General features: G+C 33.6%; 2 protein-coding genes across 3 annotated transcripts; both read left to right on the forward strand.

The window, feature by feature from the left end:
- Positions 1-10178: 10178 nt before the first annotated feature.
- Positions 10179-13300, forward strand: HWS (Galactose oxidase/kelch repeat superfamily protein). 2 transcript variants are annotated; one of them, XM_022291682.2, is made up of 2 exons: positions 10179-10672; positions 11658-13300. In XM_022291682.2, the coding sequence occupies exon 2, from the start codon at positions 11746-11748 to the stop codon at positions 12961-12963; it is 1218 nt and encodes a 405-aa protein (XP_022147374.1). In that variant the 5' UTR covers positions 10179-10672; positions 11658-11745; the 3' UTR covers positions 12964-13300. The 2 variants fall into 2 exon arrangements, with proteins under 2 accessions (XP_022147374.1, XP_022147373.1); XM_022291681.2 differs by having other exon boundaries at positions 10180-10672; positions 11655-13300.
- Positions 13301-15679: 2379 nt separating this feature from the next.
- LOC111016325 (phosphatidylinositol 4-phosphate 5-kinase 10) lies at positions 15680-21528 on the forward strand. The gene is made up of 10 exons (XM_022291683.2): positions 15680-15978; positions 16834-16896; positions 17249-17405; positions 17802-17967; positions 18189-18299; positions 18572-18759; positions 18918-19012; positions 20444-20543; positions 20764-21051; positions 21169-21528. The coding sequence occupies exons 3-10, from the start codon at positions 17257-17259 to the stop codon at positions 21182-21184; spliced, it is 1113 nt and encodes a 370-aa protein (XP_022147375.1). The 5' UTR covers positions 15680-15978; positions 16834-16896; positions 17249-17256; the 3' UTR covers positions 21185-21528.
- Positions 21529-22307: the final 779 nt, after the last annotated feature.

The raw sequence follows: 22307 nt of genomic DNA on the forward strand, positions 1-22307 counted from the left end.
CTTTCAAAATCTTTTTCATCCCCATGATTCTAGAAACCACATTATGAACAAGTTCGCATAATTTGACTTCTTTAATTAGAGCGAGTTCCACACAAGAATGTCCAGTTAATTAGAAATGAATCGGTTCATCGATTATTGTATGATGAGCGAAGCAAGGTTTTTCTGAGAAACAAGGGTAATTTATTTGAGACGAAACAAAATATAATATTTTTGTGACTGTTTGAACGTAAGATTTCTTGTGGGAATAATTCCATCTACAGCCATGGGCAGTCGTTTACATGGCCACGTTATCCCATCAAACTTTGTTTTTCATGCATTACGATCAAAAGGAAATTTGGAAAAAAAAAAGAAGCAATCAAAAGCTTCATAATTACACGAAACGATACACTGAAGGATGCAGAAGGTTTTAAGATGACTTGATGGGTCGTTCAGAGTTGTAAAGCCCAGTTACGAACATTGAATCAAATAATTCAGTTACAATTTTGTGTTTGGTTGAATTAGAGAGTGACGTGGTTGATTAAATTTCAGTGCATCAAGAAAAGTTTTAAAATTTAGATAGTAAATTGTTCAATAACTAGGAAGTAGGAAGACTTCGAACATACTTGAACTATTGAACCTAAAGATCTCCTGAAGTTGATAAATGAGGATTTTCTTAAATTGCACACGAACAATTTCTCCTTCGAAAAAGTGGCAGAAAGAGGGGAAATCGTCTAATTATATTGACGATCAATGAACCAAAATCGTCTTGTTTCAAATAAATCTCTGGAAATTGAAATATTTTTGGAAACAAATCTCATTGTCTAAATCAAATCCGATCAGATTTCTCCCATTCAATTCGATTCAATTCAATGTCAGCCGACCAACCGACTGTAACTTTTGAAGCCAAATTCAGATAGAACTTACTAATTAGAAAATGAAGAGAAAAGAGCAATTAATAATACAGACGTACCGTAGAGTTGGTTGCCGTCGCGTCGCGAGAGTGCGCCGACTAGAGGCGATTTCTGGCAGAGGCGGAAGAAGAAACCCTAAGATCCAGTAGCCGAACACACAGTATTCGACGTTTGATTGATTGATTGATTGATATCGACGACGATCCGATCAATAATACGTGCCGATCTGACTTTCGAATCAGATATGGACGTCAACTTCTGCAATCGCGATCGCGGATCGGCGATGGCCGTAGTAATAACAACAAGTCGTGGGATCGCTGCTGCTGCATCTCTGACGAAACAGCTCGCCGCTAGCTGTCTCCGATTACGATCTCCGGATTTCGCGCCGACTTTGCCATTCCTCGGCAGCGGCTCTCACTGGATGATTCTGTTTTCTTTTCGCTCGACAATGACGATCGACACCGGCGCCATGATGTCGCTCTGATCAGTCACGGAATCTGACGACGAAGAAGAAGAAAAGAAACGTCCTTCATTTTCATAAGTAGAATGACGTGGCGCGATTTTATTGGCTCGACGTTTGTAACTGAGCCCATTGGTTAGGTGACGGCAGAAATTAGGGTTTTCCTTCTCCCTACCAATTTTATTTATTTACGTTTACATTTTTTTTTCCATTTTTGTCTGATTTTTGAAATATTTATTTTAGTTCATTTTGAAATAAATCTATTTGGGTTATTCTCCTTTCAAAATGTCTAGTTAGTCCATAAATTTTAAAAACAAAAATAATTTTAGTTTTTTGTTTTTGTTTTGTCATTTAATACTTACTTGCTTTATATTTGTCTCGATTAATTTATATGATTTCAATACATGCATATATTAATACTTTAACATAGATGCTCGAAATTATGTTACAAATATTTTAATATATGTGACTTCAATACATGTATATATTAATACTTTAACATACATACTTGAAATTGTTACGAATATTTTTTGAGCTCACACCCTAAAAGTTTAGAAACTAAAATTGAATATATTTAAAAGTTTAAATGCTAAAATTAACCCTTTGAAAGTTTATGACTAAAACCAAAGAATCTTAAAAGTTTAGGATGGAAAATTTATTAATAATTTAAAAATCATATTTAAACATCAACTTAAAAGATTTGGCTTTAGAAGTGTTTGAAGAGTTATTTGGGGAAGGGAAATGAATCTTGAGAATTTTTTTATATTTTCTTTCTTAATTTCATAGTGCAATTAGATACATATATCATTTTTCAATTTAACTGGAAATATATATATATATATATATATATATTTAATTTACTAATGGGCGGGTATTTAAACTTTCCACTTTTAAAATCCGAATAACGTTTTGACCATTAAATTATATTTATGTTGGTAAATTTAAAATTATTTTTCTAAATCAATTCTTATGTTTGACCAAATCTGACGACATGCTTCTAAATTTATTAACCACACTTTTGTTTGATTTTTTATATACGGAAAAAAAAAGATATATAAAACTAAAACCTCGGCTTGTAATATTTTTTTGTTTTAAAAATAATAAAATTACTTTTTTTAAAAAATATATAGAATATAAAATGAAAACGACGCCGATTCAAACGTCACGAAACTGGTCCATATCGAAAGAAGGATTCTCTACAGATAGCCACTGGGATTGGGAAATGCCCTTATTTTAATTTATAATCATTTATAAAGAAAAAAAACAAAATAATCTTAAAATATAGTGTAATTAATAGCTCACCACATAGAAAATAACGGTATATGAATATATATCACCAATCATTTGAAAGTAAAGTAAAATGTGTTCAATAATCTTATAAGAATAGTAGAAAAAGAAGTTTAGAAATGAATAATATATATTCGAGTTTGAGTGTATATTGAGTTATAGGGGTAGGGATGTAAACAACCAACTTTTCCATTCAATATATATTGAGTTATGTTTAGCTACTTTTTAAACTTTAGAAACCAAATTAAAAATTCTATAAAATTTAAAAACAAAATATATATTTTATTGTATAAAATATTTTGTAAACATATTCTTAAATAGTGTTAGAATTCATATAAATGAATTAAATTTACACAATCCATCGACTTAAGCTTTTTAATTGAGTGGTGATTTATTCATTTCTAGGATGATATCAGAGCGGGAGTCCTGTCTTCAAACTTCTAATTCAATTTACCCAACCCATCGACTAAAGCTTACGATTTATCGTTGGTCAATACAGTTCTACTTATTAAAGTATTATAATAACATTATTATCTCGACTAAAAGATAAAAGACTGAATTGTTGGTAAACCCTAATGTCACAATCCACCAAAATACAGTGTTTTGCAATTGATCGATGTGATTTCTTTGGGCTATATATGGGAATCTGGCTGGCTTTTAATTTCCTTTGTATTTAATTCTTTTATACAATCTTTATGTTGGAAGACTTTTTTTTTTATTGTTTTTTTTTTTTTTTGGAAAAATACCTTTCAATCTTTATTAAAGTTTTGGCCTACTATCAACATTAGGATAATCTTCAGTTAGGTGTTGCCAACCAATGAATTTAAAGTGCCAAACAAATTGTCTATTTCCCTTGACCCACCATGTAAAACACATTGCATTCCCACCAATTCTTTGTCAATATCATGACTTATTTTTCTTTCTCCAATTCAATTATTAAACTTTCGCTGTTTTGTGTAATAAGTTATTGAACTTTAAAAAATATTTAGTAAGTGAATGACGTTTTATAAAAATTCAGAAATTTAAGACTTGTCTGGTAATGTTCTCATTTTTTGTTTTTGTTTCTCCTTTTTAATACAGAAAAATAGAATTGCGTGGACAGCATCCATGAATTCAATAATGATAAAACAATATTTTTATTTATGTTTTGGAAGAAATTGGAACTTGAAGATGTCAACAAGAAACAATAAATTTGTTTTGGAAGATAATTTGGGAAATGACTTTGTTTCTGTATGTTTTAGAAATGGATTCATACCGTATCTTCAGCCTATTGCAATTTGAAACTGATGATATTTCTAAAGCTGGTCATTTTGTTGCGATGATAAATGCTAGGGAGTTGAAGGACGTGGTGGTGTCTACCGGTTTTGTCGAGAGGAGAGAGAAGGAGGTGGCTTACAAAATGGCTAAAAGATGTTTGAAGTCTGCTGCTGATTCCATTGGTTCGAGGAGTGGCCTCCTAATTTTTAATTCGTGTTTTCTGTTGCTATGTTTGGATTCTTAAAAAAGAACAAAAAATTTGTTTTTGTTGTTTTCAAAATTTATATACCATTAAAAAAATATTTTTAAAAGATAATAAACAAGAAACATAAACAGTAAAATTTACTAAAAAAACATAAACAGTAAAAAAAAATTTAGATTTCTTAATAAAATTGAAAACAAGAAACCAAACCATAACAAATGGGTCGTTAGGGTCTTGTTTCTTATTATTATTAATTTTTTGTTTATAATTTGTCCAGAAACATAAGTGTTTAGTTATTGTTCATATTTCTCATTTTTCGTTTTTAAAAAACACTAAAAAAATGTGTTCGAACTTTTGGAAATAACAAAATCGAGTTTCTTATTTATTTCTTGTTTCTAATTTCTAGTGTAATCTAGATTCAGAGATAGGAATATTATTTTATTATTATTTTTACTTACAGAAATGTATAAATAATATCAAAATATAAATATAACATAAAATTTATTTTAATTTGAAAAATTAATTTTTTTAATATTTAATTTGAAAAAGTAACAAGGAAAAAAAACAATCATCAAATAGACACCTATTAAACACAAAATTTAGAGGTAATGAAACTTTTTTTTTTTTTTTTAAATTAAACAGTTGATAGAGAATATCAATCTAAAAAATTAAAATTTTATTTTATTTATGTACTCGATCCAAAAAAGACTTGTGACACTGGTCAATATCTTCCCTCTAGATTATTATAGATGTACTAAAATTGTGTTTTGTGGGTGAATAATGGGACTAGAAAGGAAAAATAGTTTGTATATTTGCAGTCCCATGGTATCCAACAATTCCTCATAGGATGCTGGTTAGCATTTATTTGCATTGGTGATTTGTTTTCTTCCTCCTTTGGTTTTAAACCATGTGCTCTGTGCAGCTCCCTTTGCTTTTCACTGTACTTTCTCCACTGCCCCTCTCTGTGCATATTTGCATATTTTGCCTCTATATTTCTATGATCATGGCAGTAGCTCTTGGATCCCACCCTTTTTACCTTTTACCCAATTTAGTAAATTCAGCTTTTTTTTAGGACAATATGCGAGGTGAGATTCGAACTCACGACCTTTCAGTCGAATATAAGTGTCTTAATATAAGGTCTAGATCTAGGATTCGGACTAGGATTACTGAATTTGGAACCTAATTGCCCCTGCATCTCCTGCGACCTTGCCGATTGTCCCTACAAACCAACACAAATCTTTTTAGCATGATATGTTCTCACTCACATGCTTCCTAGTAAATCAACTAGGAGGTCACCCGACTCAAGATTGCTCCAATCTAAGCATGCTTAACTTTTGAGCTCTTATGATTGAACTATCTAAAAATGAAGGTGCACTTTGTTAGTAAGGTAGTATTTATCAATTCTTTTAAGTCTTTCTTAATCATGCTTCCATGATCTCAGGATCTTTCCTATTCGAATGTGGTGGTATCAATTCATTCATGCGCCTCTCCTAGGAGAGGTTGTGCTTTATTGTAACACCCAAATCCAGGATGTGGACCAAGTTTCGAAATCCGGATTCCAAATCCTAGTCCTGGAGTGTTAAACTTAACAACTACGATCAGGTTGACTAGTAAATTCAACTTAGATATGTCAAGTCATCCCTCTTATAGTTCATGTATCGTCAAATTAGCATGCCCACGTGTTTAAATATGTTAACAAAACATCATAGACGGGTACGAAAATCAGATTCCACGCATACCTCCAACTTTTTCTCTTACACCACTCCAAACTCCATTGATACTCTTGGAGTGGTCAGAGTTCACCATCAACAGATTTAATGTTGATCACAAAAGCTTTGACTCATCAAACCAAAAGAGAGAGGCAAAATTCCGTACAGATTTTAGAATGACCAATAAATAAATTGGAAGTGAGAGATTAGTTTTAACTTTTAAATATGCTTGGCTGGAAAGACACTTCTCCAACTCCAAAGTGCTTCACCCACTAACCAAAAATCCCTTGAAATTTGCTAATAATATTCATAATTCAAGAGGGTCAAAAAAAGCCCTGTTCAAAATTTCTCCTTCATCTTTCATTTGCTTTATCACCCATTTTCTCTCTCCTAAGTGCCCAAAAAGGCTCATTGGAAATTTTAAATGATAATTTAAAAAAAAAAAAATCATTTTTATTGGAGTAGCTCTTTTTGGTTCTTATTGTCAATTATACATTTTTTTAATGCATGTTGAAAAGAGGATCAATATTTCATTTTGTTTGTATTATATTTCTTGTTCTTATTTAGGCCATCTTAGAGACAGCATATCTCTAAGAATATTTTGTAGCTAAGACCTTATGACCTAATTATTATATTCTTCAAACATAATATGTTTACACGGTTCGAAAAATGAAAATTAATCAAGTAACGAGTAGTATAATTATTTTTTCTTTGAATCTAGTATTAAAAACTATTTTAATCCTCGTCGTTGTTGGTGTTTTTTTGATAACTTATAACATTTTTAATAAAGTATGACATAAATTAATCCTCAAATTATGAAAGAACAAAATTAATGGCAAAATGCTAACCTGAACTTAGGGGAAAAAATTAGTGGCAAAATAGAGTGTTGGATTAAAAAAATATTAAAAATTTTAGGTTATCATGGGACTAAAATAGGATATAAACTTTGCTAAGATGCTCGCTCTTTCTCAATTTTTTAGACATCAAAATGATTGTTTTTACTCTATATGGCATGGTTGAATACACCCGTATTCAAATTTCTTGTTAATAGCTGGACCTTTTTTCAGCTAACTTTTCAATTTGAAAATTCGAGAAGGAACATATAACAGGCTTTTGAGATGGAGAGATATATTTTTCTTAATCTCTTATTCGCATTTGAAATTTGGATGAGATGATTTTCGCTCACATAAACCCAAAGTATTGTGTATATACCCTTTTAAAAATTTAAAGTTGATGTGTTATTTCGTAAATTACTCACAACTGATATAGTCAAACTTTAGATTTTTTTTAACCTCTGGTATCATTTCTATAATTTTTTAATATGATTTCGAATGTACTTTCTTTCTAATGGACTTGAAATACAAAAATAATTTTTTATTCATCCCCGTTATTTCGTTCCTAATCTGATTGAATGGACTTTTTGAGTAATTTTGATGGGTCAAAAGTGTATTTTATTTTTCAAATTTAATATGTTTAGTAGTAAATAAAAATCACTTTTGCAATAACCTAATTGATTTATAATTTTTTTTAAGACACATTAAAATTGATTTTTCAAAAAAGCGATGGATTTGGGAATCACTCCAATCACTTTTTGGTAATTTTATATTTCTAGGTATTTTAAATGAAATTAAAAAAAAATTTAAGTGGTTAAATGATAATCACGATGGAAATTAAATTTAACTAAGGTGATGGGTTTTAATGAAAAATATAGATTTGAGTTGAGAAGTTCGTGTCCACTCAACTACTAAGCCACTTAATAAATAAATAAATAAATAAATATCCAAACAAACATTCGAAACATCTTACGTGTGGAGATTATGACACCTAACCACAAGATTTCGTAATTTTTTTATTTCGATAGGCCAAAAAAAAAAACACCCATTTAATAATTAATTCATTACCCTTTTGCCTTGCTTTTGGGGTGGATGGAAAAATAAATTAAATCGACAAAAAAGAAGAGGGGAACCCCTAGAACCTGGCAAAGTCACTATCAATGAATTCCCGTCAATCTGCTGTTCATCGATAGACGAAGCTCTCTCTTTATCATCTCGTTCTGGGAGGCCGACGATATAAGACGAAGATCTCCTAGTGCGGAAGTGCCCGTCCATAAACCCTTTCTTTCATTCATTAATAGGGCCCTGGTCGGTCACTTTTCCGTCATCCAATTTCGCTCGCTTGGAATCGGGCTCAAATTCAGGGCCCTCCAAGCATTCACCTGTCGGTTGTACATCGACCTGTCGGGAAACTCGAAACTCTCCGTCCAACGTCATTCGCCCGGAAACATTTGTCATGGCCGAGTTCTTGGTGCGATTCGCGCGGGTCCGCTTTTTTTTTTTTGAAGATAGCAAGGAGGCGATTTGTTCGCTGGGCGATTCAGCTAGGAGCCAATCTTCAACAGGCGCGTACGGTGTTACCGGGGTCGACCCCAAAGCCATAATGTCTCAAAACGAGGAGGCCTCGTAGTAAGCCCAAGCTTCTGATCCATTCTGATCCTGGTTTTGCCAACGTAAATTAAATTACAGATTCGATTCGTTAACCTTTAAAATATACCCCTTTGAAAATTTAAGAACTATAAATTCCAAAAAAAGAAATTTATAATTTATGCTAATCGAAATATATGTTTCAATCACTTAGTACTAAGAAATTGAGCTAAAAGTTTAACCATACAAAATAATTATCTCTCGTGAACACAACTCAAGCGGATACGACACATATTATTATTTCTAATATCGATGGTTCATTCCTCCATTCATAAATAATAATAACAATAATAATAAAAGAAATAAAAACTCCCCCCTAGTCAAATAAGAAAAAAAAGAAGGAAGGAAAAGTTAGAGTTATTTTTTATTATTATTATTTTTAGTACAGTAATTTGGGGATATGGAAAATCAAACTTTTGACTTCGAGGAGTATATGCTAATTACTAATTACTAGCTGAGCTATATGTTCAGTGCAATTACTTTCTAAATATCTTTATTATTATTTTTTTCTTTTCACTCCTTGTAATGATGGCTTGACCAATTCACGGTGATTGGTGTTTTGAATTATCTACCAATTCCATTCCATTAGTATCGGAAATACTTTATATACATGCTATTTTGGATTTTTTTTTCTAGTTTGAGTAAGTTAATTGTCCAACCGCTAACATAAGCATAGTTTAGTGATCAAGACATATTGCTTCTTTAGTGGCCCGAGCTCATTTTTGTCTCACACGAGAGTGCCACATGTTTATACTTTATTTTACTCGTTACAAACATTAATGACTTTACCATACAATTCCTAATACTAAAAAGATAAAATTCCTAATACTACCATGATAATATAATAACTCATGTATTAATTTTAATCATAATGTATATTTCCAACCAAACCTAAAGTCCATTCAATTAAATGTAATAATGGGGTTGTTCAAGTTAGAGTTATTCTAGAAGAATTTAATGAAGCTTTCATTTGTTGTTAAAAGAATAGCAAAAAGGAAAGGGCAAGGTTTTATTCTAAAGAACATGATGCTTGGAGTTGCCTCTTTTAGTTGCCAAAGTATATATCCCAATAAATACAATTTATTTCATTGTCAAATAATCTTCTTTTATATACTTTTTTCTTTAAAACATTTGTCCCTTGTCCCAATCAATTTACACAAATTAATATTATGGAATAACTCTTCATCTCATAATATCTTTTAATAATCTTACCATCCCACTCTAATATTTTTTAAGATATGAGTTTTCTTTTTTATTTTTCCTTAAATTGAGGTTCTGAACCAACACTGAAATAGAACAAATTTTAAACAAAAATTTAGTACAACATATGGGGTTAGGATATCGAATTCACAATCGGAAATATATGTCGATTACCACTGAACTTTTGGAAGAAAAAATTTAGAATTTTGTGTGGAGATTTCATTGATTTAAAATTATATTTGATTTAGATAATTGACACATGTCTCCAACCAATAGTTTAATGCTCATGTAAATAATAATTTTTTAATATAACAATTTAAAAATACGAGAGATCAAACTTTTTAGAAAGAAAGAGTACATGTCAAATATTATTGAGTTACAGTCACATTGAATTTAAATAACATTATTATTATTATTATTATTATTTCTTAATTTTATACCAAAGATTGAGAGAGAGAAAATTTGGTTAAATAGGAAGTGATGACAAGCCTCGTAAGAAAGCAATGTGGATATATATATCCTTTTTTTTGTTTGGCCATTTAAGAATGTGACAAGAATTCTTAAATGTAAAAAAACTAATAATAATAAATAAATGATTATTTTTTCTATAATCAAAAGAAATCCCTCGTTAAAATCCATCGATTGCTTGGAAAACAGCTCTGGACTGAAACACAAGGCCCCCTTCTGTGGCTCTATCGCCACGCTACCCAGTATCAGAGACAAACCCACGCGCTCCCACGCGCCTCTCTCTCTCTGTAAAGCCGCTAAAAGAAAAACCGCCTTCCCATTCCTCTCCCCGTCTGTCGTTTTTCTTATATCTAAAAAGAAACCGAAAGGGGGAAAAAGGAAACAAAAATAAAAATGAAGGAAAACCTATACAGGACACCCTCACTCTCTCTCTCTCTCGGTTTTCACCTCCTTTCTCTCTCTACGATGCTTGTTCACTGATGGTTGGCTGCCAAATCGAGCGACCCATCGTATTATTTCCTCCCATTTTAGAGAAATTTTTGTTCACAAAAACCATTTTCCACTTTTTCTCTATGTTATTTAACGCTTGAATGAAAGTGGGGGTTGCTCTGTTTCTCGTTTGTTTCCTTCTTTTTCACCATTAGACTTGAATCTGAGGTTTCTCCATCGAATCCAGCGTTACCCATTCTCCGGTGACCGCCGAGGACCCGTTTTTCAAGGTTTGTTCGTGATGGGTGTTGGCATCAGGGCCTAATTTTCTCTTTTCTGATTGTTTTTTTTGCCTTTTTTCTTGATCTGGGTTCGGTTTATAATCTCTGTATTTTCTCATTTTTTGCTGATGGGTGTGTTGCTTTCTTGTGATGATCGTTTAGCTCTTGTCTGTTTCACTCTTGACTCACCATTTGTTTTTGTTTAAATTTGCAATTCTCTCCTGGGGTTGAGCTTCAGAAACTGTGAGATGCGTTCTCTCTCTCTTTCCCCCCCCCCCCCCCCCCCCCCCCATTTTCCCCTTTCCCTTTGGAGAAGATTTGAATTTACGTTGAGTTAATGTGGACTGGAACTTCTTTTGGAAAGCTTCCTTTTGAATTAATTTCCCATTGTTCTTACTTCTTACTCTTACCCTTTTGCAGTGGTGATTAGGAGATTTTGCATTTCTTAAGGCTGTTGCGGCAGTTATTTTCCCTCTTTGGATTTTGGGTTCTGAGATATGCTTAAATGCTTATACATATTTCCTTTCTGAAAGAATATAGTACTCATGAACAGTGTCTCTCTTTTTGTTGCTGTCTGCTCCTCTGTCTGCCATGCTCTCCTGTGGGTTTGTGCATAATGTCGTTTGTTTTGGTTCAGGTTTTATCCACTTTTTCCTTTTTGTGTGGTTTTTAAAGCACCCGGTTTCTTGTCTATGGTCTCTAGTTGTCTGGAAAGGATCATTTCTTCATTAAAGTAGTCTAAAATTGTCTGTAATTTTCCCACACAAGTTACGATTTAGGGGGATGTACTGGCAGCTATTACACTCAAGGTTGCGGCATTTTATTTATGTTTTTGTTTCTGTAATGGTTAGCAATGTTATTTAGCAGTCTCTATCTTTTAATTACTGGCCTCCCTTATTTTTTCGTTTGTATTGAATTGAGATATGTCTTTTTTTCTTCACGTTTTGTATTGGAAGGATGTGTTTTATAACGTATGCTTGTTTCAATTCAGAAGAATCGGATCAGTTCATTCCTGCAACATCTTCTTATAATTTGACTCCTGTGCTCAGTTCTTCAAATTTTGAATTTGAACCATCTTTGTTATGGAGGGAGAAACATCATGGATCAAGCATTGCCTCAATGACATGTCAAGAGAGATTGAAGAGTTTGATTCTTTCTCAGATTTTGTAATTGAGGGAGGCAAAGATGCTGTAGCGGTTTCTGTGGAGTCGATCCTACCTGATGATTTGCTGGAACGTATCCTGTCGTATCTACCGATTGCGAGCATTTTCAGGGCTGGTTCTGTGTGCAAAAGATGGCATGATATTGTTAGTTCGAGGAGGTTTTTGTGGAATTTCTCGCACATCCTATCACAGAAACCTTGGTATTTCATGTTTACCAGCTCGGATGAACCTATTGGTTATGCCTATGATCCCGTTCTTAGGAAGTGGTATGCAATCGATCTCCCCTGCATCGACAAGTCGAATTGGTTTATTGCCTCATCATGTGGCTTGGTTTGCTTCATGGACAATGACAGTCGAAGTGAGTTACATGTCTGCAACCCTATAACCAAATGCTCGATGAAATTATCGGAGCCCTCGGGATCGAAGTTCTCTGATTATAGTGCACTTGCAATCTCTGCAAACAGGGTTTCACACAACTATACCATCTCAGTTGTGAAATCCAAGCAAGTCCCTGGAAACTTCTTTCAGTGGGATATATCTATTCATATTTATGATTCGGAAACAATGATGTGGGCTACCTCTTTGACTGAAGTTTTGTCAGGGTGGAGAGGTGGCGATGAGAGTGTGATTTGTGATGGAGTTCTTTACTTCTTGATCTACTCAACTGGGGGTGGGGCGCCCGATAATCGACACGGTCTTGTTACTTACAATATCTCTAACCATTCGTCTCATGGTATGTTGATAAAATCCTTCATTCCTGCTCCGTGTTCTCTCACGTGCGGTCGATTGATGAACCTTAAGCAGAAGCTGGTAATGGTTGGAGGGATTGGCAAACAGGATAGGCCAGACATTATCAAGGGGATTGGCATTTGGATTCTTTGTGGGAAGGAGTGGCGAGAAATAGCACGTATGCCCCATAAGTTCTTCCAGGGATTCGGGGAGTTCGATGATGTTTTCGCTAGCTGTGGCACCGATGACCTTATTTACATCCAGAGCTATGGAGCTCCAGCTCTACTGATTTTCGACATGAACCTAAAACAGTGGAGATGGTCGCAGAAGTGCCCGGTGACGAAGAGATTCCCGCTTCAGCTCTTCACCGGCTTCTGCTTCGAACCTAGGCTTGAGATCAATCCCTGATTCCGCTTCTCACCGTGCAGAATTGTGGTGTTATTAACAAAGTTGTCTGAAACTTTGGTTTATTTTGTTCCTATTTGCTTCTTTTTCTGTTGCCCTGAAGAATCTACAATATTTCCAAGGAAGAAGTATATACATGTAACTGCTGATATAAAGCTGCATGGAATATGCATATTCATGAATTATGAGAAGAATAGAATTCTTTACATAGGAAAATACCACTCACTCAAGTTTAAACAGTTACAAATTTGGTGATTCCTCTCTGCAGTTGCTGCCATTTATGGAACTTCTTCATGTTTTTTGTTCTTCACTTCAATGAATCATTCTCTGTTAAAAGCTTTGAGTTTGAGCATCTATCTACTAGTAGTGTACATCTATCTGATTGAACTCCTGATGTTGAGATAGATTTTAATTCTTGCCATGTCTAGGTTGTTTTCTAATCTCTCTCTCTGCCATATGCTGTACCCACCCGGGGAATGACATTTTTTAATTCTAAGCTTTTGAGTTCAATAGTTATTTGATATCGGCTGTTTAAAAGGCTACTGATGGAGAGGGATGATTGTGGCTTAAAAAAGGGCAGCAGAAAGAAGAATTTGTACCAATTTGGCATTGAAAATGGATGAATGGTGTAAAAAAGAACCTGTTTGGCTGACAATCCTATTCCAGAGTCACTTGCTTAAATAATGTCCTTTTAGCGGGTGATTATTTTCTTTTTAATTGAGAAATAGAAACCACTCCCAAAACAAAGAGAATTATACAGGAATCATCCTTGATAACCTGTACTTAGCCAGATCTAGCTCCGGATGAACTATATAGTTAAGAGAAACTATGAATGTGAGTATAAGATTTTTTTTTAATGGAAAATCTCTATTATTGTATCTGTTTTTCTTGTGATGGAATGGGAGTGAGTCCCACTCTTAGCCTTCCAAAATTTTGATGTTGAGTTTGTTTGTTTCCTTTTTCTTAATCCATTCCATCTGTGGCAAGATTTGGATATTTGTATTTCTCTTAATTGTTTTTTATTTTTATTAGTTGAATTTTATATGATTTATTGTTTGGTTAGATACTTTGCGTCCTTGAACTTGATAACGATCTTTTGGCTACCAATCAATTTTTACCCCTTATTTTAGTTTGTGCTTTTGAAGGAGCACGTTATACAGTAGCACGACAAAATGAAGGCGGAAGTTCGGGGAGCAAATAAAAATAGAAAAACTCGCATTAGGTTTAGGGACTTTAAAGCTATTCCATTTGATCTGGAGAGAGATTAATTTTACCACAAATTTTAAATTTAAGTTTAAAGAAGGTTCATGTTAAGTACTAATATAAAGTAAATAAATAAATAACGGGAATTTTTCTTTGCAATGGCATAAAACTTTTCTGATTTAAGGTTTTTGTTTCTTTTTTGCAATGGCATAATATTGTTTTTCTTTTATCATCTTTTTCGTTTAAATTTGGTCGTGTGATACTTTGTTTCTTCCAATTCGCCATTTTTGTTAGAAACGCAAAATTCAGAACCTAATTTTTTTTTTCTTTTAGTCTGGCTATGAAGTTTTGATATTTTCCATTTGAGTTCATAAATTTTTAAAATATTAATTTTATCAACTTAAAGAAAAAAAAAACCATTTTATTCACATGAACTTCCAAAATAATATATTTTAGTTTTCAAACTTAAAAAAAATTATCATTATTCTGGTAATTGCTACTATTTTACTATCTAATATTCACTCATTTAATACTCGTCTAACTTATGTAACTCTAATACAATTTTTAGTAGATAAGTTAATGCACTTACTAAAAGCTATATCGGCCTGTTGATAAGAAAAAAGAAGTAAATAGACAAATATCAAGATTATTATTATTTTAAAATTTATTAACTAAAATATACACTTTAACGACTAAAATGATTTTATTTTATTTTCTAAACTCTAGGTATCAAAATTAACTCTTTCAAGATTCGAAGACCAATCGATAGAATCTTGAAAGAGAGATTAAATTAGAATGAAAAAAAAAAGAAGTTTAAATTTCATGCTGAAAATTGTCAATTTTAGCTCTGTAACTTATGCAATTATTTTTTACTGGCTAGTTTTGGGTGTGTATATGTATATAATTTTTTTGTAGCTCAACAACACGTAGAAGTAAAGATTCGAATTTTTTCGAGTGGTAGATGATGTATGTCTTTTCCAGCTGAATTATGTTTAAATTGCCTTTGAGTATGAATATTTAAACACCAGCATGTATTTGTTAAAACATCTATTTTTGAGTATGTATCAAACAAACATTTTGAAAATTAAAAAATTAGGATTAAAATGAAATAAAACTCAAACTTCACATTAAGACTTGTACATTAGAAAAGAAAAAAGTGTGCTTTGTTTTAGGCAGGATATTAAATTTCCGTCATACGTTGACGTTTCCATATGTCTATGGATTTGATATCGACATTAGAGATTAAAAAAAATCAACAAAAAATAAGAAATATCAACAAAATACTACTAATATAGATATAATATTAATATTAATAATTTTAAAATTATTTAGAAACAGTGAGACACATATTCATTCATAATTTTTACAAATTTTTTTATTTTTATAATTTTTTCAGAAATATTAATCAACATGGATATTTTATCCATCTTTTTCATAAAATTGAGAGCTCCACGTTTTGATCGAATTTTTGAAAGTGAATAATCATCGTCGGTAGTTCCTTGATCCTTCTTTTGGAAGCTCCCCAATGGAGATTTGATTTTGTGTACCCCTTCCTAAAAATAGCAAGTTTGTTACAATACACCACAACTAAATGTGGCGCCAAAAACTGAATTTCCCCGGCAATTCAATCGCCTCTAACCTCCATTTCTGACACACCCTTCGATCCCCCACATCCCCAAATCTAACCATTTCTTCAACAAAAAGCCCAAAAATCGAAAAAAAAAACCCCACCTCCCTTTTCTTCTTCGATCTCTCCCATGGCCGCCTGATCTCTCTCTCTCTCCCCCCCAGCAACAACCGATTCTTCTGACAAAGGTAATGTCTCGAATCATTGCTCCTCCTTTTATCATTCTGTCTCTGGAAATAATTTGTGCCCTCTTTTCCTTTTTGTCTTCCTCTCTTTTTCTTTATTCATTGCTCATTGAATTGGCTGATTTTTGCGAGGGGGTCTGGTTGATAAATGTTGGGGGATCAATTTAGATTTTCTTTTTCTATATGATTATGAAAATGTATCTTTCACCTTCCTTGTTGTTTGGGATAATCTGGGTTTCTTAGACCCTAATGAAACTGGACGATTTTTTTTACTTCTGTTGGTAATTTTGTCTCTGGGTCCTGTATCTGTACCATTTGAGTACAACCACAGCAGTTTTGTGCAGCGATGAAGACCCTGCTCACAGCTTTTCTGGCTATGGTGGCCCACATTTTTAGAAAAAATAGCCTCGCCATCGCATCCTCTCCATTGATTTTCCAATAGATGACCCAGAATTCATGATATTTGATAAGATATTTTTCTAAAGTAATTATAAACCAGTGGACAATGAAATAGTGGAGATAAATCAGAGTAAGGTTTTTTTAGGCCAGAAGTACCTGCAAATATATCATGAAGGACAAAGAACTAAATTGAGATGGATGGCATGGGAGAATGCAAAATTATTAACTTGTGATCCCGTCTGGCGTTGTATGAACAAGTCAATGGCATGGCATAGATGTATTAAAAATGAACTGGTTCTATGTGAATATGGAGGTTGCTAGAATCACTTCTCATTTTTATCCTATATGTGTGTATAGAAATTTAACTTGATATCCAGTATGGCCCTTATGAAGATACTGGATTGCAGAGGATTTGTCTTTAACTCTGACAACTTACTTCATTTTTTTGGCTGATTCTAGTTGGAATCAACCTGGAAATTCAACCATTTCTGGATCAGTGAAGGGGACTTTGGACATTATCAGGTTTGGATCTATTCAGATGGCATATTTTATGAGATAACATGTGCTTGATTCCGAATTTAACTGCCAGGATATCTATATTTTATGAGATACCCTTAATTTATCTTAGATTAAAAAGTTTATATATACAAATTAAGATTTTAAGACATTTTCTCTAGTTTACCCCTTAAATTTTATAAATTGAAAGAGTATATATTGTTACAGAAATATAGAAGATAAGACTTCGCTTCTCCCTGTGAAAATTTCTGGGCACCACCATTGAATTCCATTGTTTAACTTGCAAAGCTGCTTGGTCAAGTGGTTAGATAATCATATCCAAGTTAGTTTGAATTTGAATAAGCTCTCTGTGTTGCAGGGTAGTTCATGGCAATGGGGAGAGGGGAACTCTCACCACAGGACTTCAAAACCACAAAAAATAATTGGATTCAATATACCAAGAAGAATCATATACATGTTTCTCAAGGCTTATATACTGACTTCGAGTGGAAGGATTATTGTCCTGCAGTTTTCAGGTTTCCCAGCCTCTCAAAATCTCAGCAGTTTTCTTTGAAAAAGAGGAAAAAGAAAAATGAATTATTAGAAAACTGGTTTTTGTTTTAAAGTAATTTTTTTGGAAAGGGGGATGATATCAATAGCTTCACTGAAAACACACTTCCAACTAATCAAAGTTTCTCTTGTCTAAACAATAAACTAAACCCAGAAGATCCATATATTTGTTGGCAGTTTAACAGAGAGTTTCTCATTATCTATGTGAACGCAGACCTTTTTTTCTCTCCGAAACTTCTGAATCTACCCTGAGTTCTCTTCAAGTATTAAATTTTAATGAAAACCACTAATCTTGAAGCTAGATGAAGCTGAAAGTCTGACAGTTTTTCTAATCTCCTTTGTTTTTCATTTTGTTCTTTCAGAAACATACTAGAGCTAGAGAAGATAGAATATGCTGACTATATGTTGTCGATATGTGGTGATGAAACCCTAAGAGAGGTTTCTTCGCCTGGAAAAATTGGCAGCGTGGTATTTCTGTCAAATGACGACCGATTTGTGATAAAAACGTTGCGAAAATCTGAAGTCAAGGTAATGATATCATCATCCGGTCTTCTCATTATACTTGTTCCAAATTATTTTGGTTGTGAGTCTCTCTCATGGTTATACCTGAAAATGAGTGTTTGCTTTACAGATTAAGATAATTCAAGCTGTCCAATCTTTCGGCTCTTTTCTATTTTCTAGGAGAAATTTATACCTGAAAAAGTTGTTTTTGCCCTTAACACTTACTTTATCTCAATATGTGATCTCAGGTTCTCAGAGATATGCTTCCAAAATACTATCGACATCTAAAAAAGCATGGGGTCTCATTGTTAACCACATTATATGGACTTCATGTGGTGAGACCAATCGGAGGTATTAAGGTAAAAATCCTATGCTATATGACCTCTATTAGAATTACTTTTGCTAATTTCAATGTAGCTGATCTGGAAGGGCGTAATTCATAGATTGTAGAGATTGTGTGTATATTTTTCAGTATACCCCATGTCAAAAGTCCAATTCTTTATTTGAACTGAAGCATAATGTGATACTTCCTGAAAAATTAATCCAAGTAATATGAAAATCAAGAACATGGCTTCAATTACTCCTTTTTACATGAGTTTTGTGATTAAGTAATGGTTTTTTGTTATTACAGGTATATTTTGTTGTCATGTCGAATGTGTTGCAATCAGATTTGCACTTGCATCGGCGATATGATCTCAAAGGCTCATCAAGAGGTCGAAATTTCAACAAAGTAATAGTTCACGAGGAGATAATATATAAGGATATAGATCTTGATTTCTACTTTTACCTGGATCCATCGCTCCGCAACAAGATATTGTCGTAAGTCCACTTCTCTAATGCAAGGATGATGTCTCGTATTCATAAAATTCATTCTAAAGGAGAAGCGTCCCATTTGTAATGGCTATCTTCTCTTCACTTTCAACCCTCTCTCTGAGGTGTAGTTTTACGGATGTTCTTGCTCATCTTTTCTACTTTAGGCAACTCAAGTGCGATTGCGAGTTTTTGGAAGCTGAGGGCATCATGGACTATAGTCTTTTGCTCGGTGTACATATAGAAGCCTCCTCGCGTCAAGGTGGTTTCTCTTCTTATTTGTTATGTTTGAATGCATTCATTTTGATGCATAAACAATGATAGTGCAGACTGCTATGCAGAAAGTAGAGGAAGGAAAGAATGACATAACCTTATGGAGGCAAGTTGGTCATGGGATGCTTAAATAAAGATAAGACGAGAAAAAAGAACTCATAAGGAACATCACCTTTTACTCTTTTGTTCTTTGTTGCTTCAAATTATATATAAGTACAGAAGAGAAGGAAGAGGGGAATATTAGGCATCCTCCCTAACTTATTCCAAGAGAGATTATAGATTATAGAAAAAGCTTCCTAATTGGCATTGATAAATGAAGAATAATACTAATAAAAGCTTTGGCTTGCTTACTTCAGGAAGAGGTTAATATTCCTATCAACCAACTTAAATAACTTTCCTATTCCTTTTTAACCAAATTTCCAAAGAAAGTAGCCCCAATTACATTTGAATAACTCTAGTTTTGGACTCCAACTTTGAGGGAAAAAGCAGATAGAATAAAACAAGATGGTCGGTTGCTTCATGCTAAGAAAACCAACCGAGGAAAGACCGAGGTGGAATTCATAACTGTTGGATGTTTTCTTTAAATCTTGTTATTAGTGTTGATGCCTCTATGATCCAAGGACCATGAGAAGAGGTTCACATCTTTTCAAAATGATTACCTTTCCAAACCACCTTAGAAAATTTAGCTGAAGAAATCTACCAGAGGATTACGAGGGTTTTTTTTTCTTTTTTTGGGTGAGTTCAAAAACATGTGAGGATTCGAACCTTGGTCAAGGATATATGATTTAATTAGTTGAGATATGCTCGCGTTGACAAGGATTATAAGGTTTAAAGTTTAAACTACTGTAATGAGTAGTATAATTTCACATTGTGCAAAATAACTTTATATGAATATATTTTTGCTCTGCCTACAGTGATTTTCAATACTGTATAAAATGTGTCTGATACAGTCTGTGGTAGGATATTTCATTGGGATGCACCAATTTGTTAATAGGTAAAGTGTCACATGTTTTCAAAGCATCAAACATTAATATCACGATTAATTTTATTCGTCTTTGTAAGGAATCTTTTGAGTGGTTTTATTTTCAGCTGTTTCTTCATATCTAGACTTCTTTAACCAACCTAACATAATTCAACAACTAAGGCTTTAGAAACCTTCGTCATAGGTTGAAGGTTTGAGTTCCCACAAGTATAATTGTGACGCTACATACTCAGAAAAGGATATTTTAGACTATTTTTTTACTCTTTCTTTGTGACATTTACATCAGAAATAACTCTTGGTTATTAAATATACATTGATGGTAGTAAATACACTTACTTTTTTAAGGCAGTCTGAATTATGCTAAATCGTATTTTGTTTGGCATTTATGCTGAGTAAATTAATTTTCTACCAAACGTAACTTTTTATCGTTCAATTCAGGATTATTAGACAGGAGAAATTCTTCTTCTGGAACAAAGACCTCTCCGGGACGTGACAATGCAGACTTGACTGTTGCTGACATTCTTAAACATAATGGCAGGTATCAACCATCAATCTTGACACTTCTGATTTGTTTTAAGTGGAGAAACCCGCTTTGTTTTTATTCATCTATTATGTGATCTTGAATTCTTGATCTTCATTCATTTGGCGATCATGAACACAAAGAGGAAGAATTTACAAGTTATGGTGTTGAAAACATATTAATCTACTACAGAAACATCATTTGTATTTAAAAACTGTTGAACACTTGGAATCATCAGGTTTGGTGCAAAACTTCCTGCAAGCGCAGTCAGGACGCCAAGGAACGAGATGGGGATTGTTTCTTCACCAAGCAGGGTCAGGGTTCCAGAGTGCTACAACGTTTCACTATACTTTGGAGTAATAGACATTTTCCAGAACTACAATGTGATAAAGCGCCTCGAGCATGCTTACAAATCAATACAGTATGATTCAAAGTCGATCTCAGCCGTGAATCCAAAAGTATATTCTTCTCGCTTCCAAGATTTTCTCAGCAAAGTATTTCTAGCGAGAGAATCAAATAAAATCTGGTAAGACAGTCATCATCAGGAATGTTATTAAAGAAACTGGCAAGCCACATTCACCTGTTTCTAGTGAAACTGGCTTTGGAAATCAACATCTGATCTTAGATGTGCTTTGTTTGACAGGAATTTTGAGTTTTGATCCAATTAAAGTCAATCCAGTGGGGAGAAATCAACAAAAAGAGTCATGTTTGTTCCTTGCCCACATCATGATTTATGTATAGGAAGGCATTGAGAGGGTCAGGTAGTAGTGGAGATCGTTAGCAGAGACAGAGAAATTGGGAATATGGAGCTGAGGAAGATTGTGAGAATGGTTCAGGTTTTACTGTTGTTGTGTTGTTTGCCTGAGGCTTTCCTTTTTACCTTACAGTAGCTCTGTTGAACGCCTTGCTTTTTTTCTTTTGTACTCATTCTATAAGCAAGTGTATTAAGGACACAGGGTGCAAACCAAATGAATGGATGAAATGTGATTGAAAAATTCAGAAAGAGCCCTTTTTCTTTTTTTTGTTTTTTATTTACAAGGGAAACGAATCAAGGGGCAGTGGGAACTGTGAACAAAAAACAAGGGAAAACAGTGTTCATTTTTTCAACTCTCTATAATTATTACGTTTGAAATCTGTTTCTTAGTGGAAACAAAGAATACTGCTTGATCAAAACTAGCTGTTTCTTCCAAAATCTAACCGTTGCAAACAAAGACCTGTCTCCAGATAAGGAAATTTGTAAATATGATGCTCTGTCCCACCATTGACTCTGTAATTTCCTTAAACACAGATCCAAGATCCCTCTGTCTCTCTCTCTCTGTTTCTGTCTCTCTTTCTCTCACATAAAGAGGAGATCCATATCTCAGATTTGGGTCTGCCTCTCCATTAATACCACCTTTTTCAAAAAGGATTCTTCCCTTTTCTTCAGGCCTCAGCCTCTCTATAAATTGGGTGTTTCTGTGAGTGTGAGTACTCCCCATCCGTAGTCTCCACCGGCGGCGGAGGAGACGTCGGAGGAGGCGGCGGTGGAGCTCCCTTTGATTCAAAGAGAGGTGGGGAAGAAGGTGAAATGAAGTGCTGCGAGTTCATGCAGGCCTGTGGGGTGCCATTGCTTTTCGCACCTTTCCAAAGGATTGCATGCGCTCGGAGCTCCTCTTGCCTTCTCCTTTCCTTGGTTGGATTGAAGGGAGCTCCCCTCCCCTTATTTTCTTCACATCCATTTTTCTAATTTTAAAACTGTCACTTTTTTTTCTTTTTTTAGTACAGATCCATGGTAGATTCAAA

Source organism: Momordica charantia, assembly GCF_013281855.1.
Source record: "Momordica charantia cultivar OHB3-1 chromosome 5 unlocalized genomic scaffold, Mcharantia_2.0 BLBB01000005.1, whole genome shotgun sequence".
Classification (NCBI taxonomy): domain Eukaryota; kingdom Viridiplantae; phylum Streptophyta; class Magnoliopsida; order Cucurbitales; family Cucurbitaceae; genus Momordica; species Momordica charantia.

Bases quoted from the DNA above. Each gene is read 5' to 3' on its own strand.
- LOC111016325 (XM_022291683.2), top strand. From the start codon at position 17,257: ATGGCAATGGGGAGAGGGGAACTCTCACCACAGGACTTCAAAACCACA. The intron at 18,760-18,917 runs GTAAGTCCACTT...TTTCTACTTTAG, and splicing joins CTCCGCAACAAGATATTGTC to GCAACTCAAGTGCGATTGCG. The intron at 20,544-20,763 runs GTATCAACCATC...TGGAATCATCAG, and splicing joins ATTCTTAAACATAATGGCAG to GTTTGGTGCAAAACTTCCTG.
- HWS (XM_022291682.2), top strand. From the start codon at position 11,746: ATGGAGGGAGAAACATCATGGATCAAGCATTGCCTCAATGACATGTCA.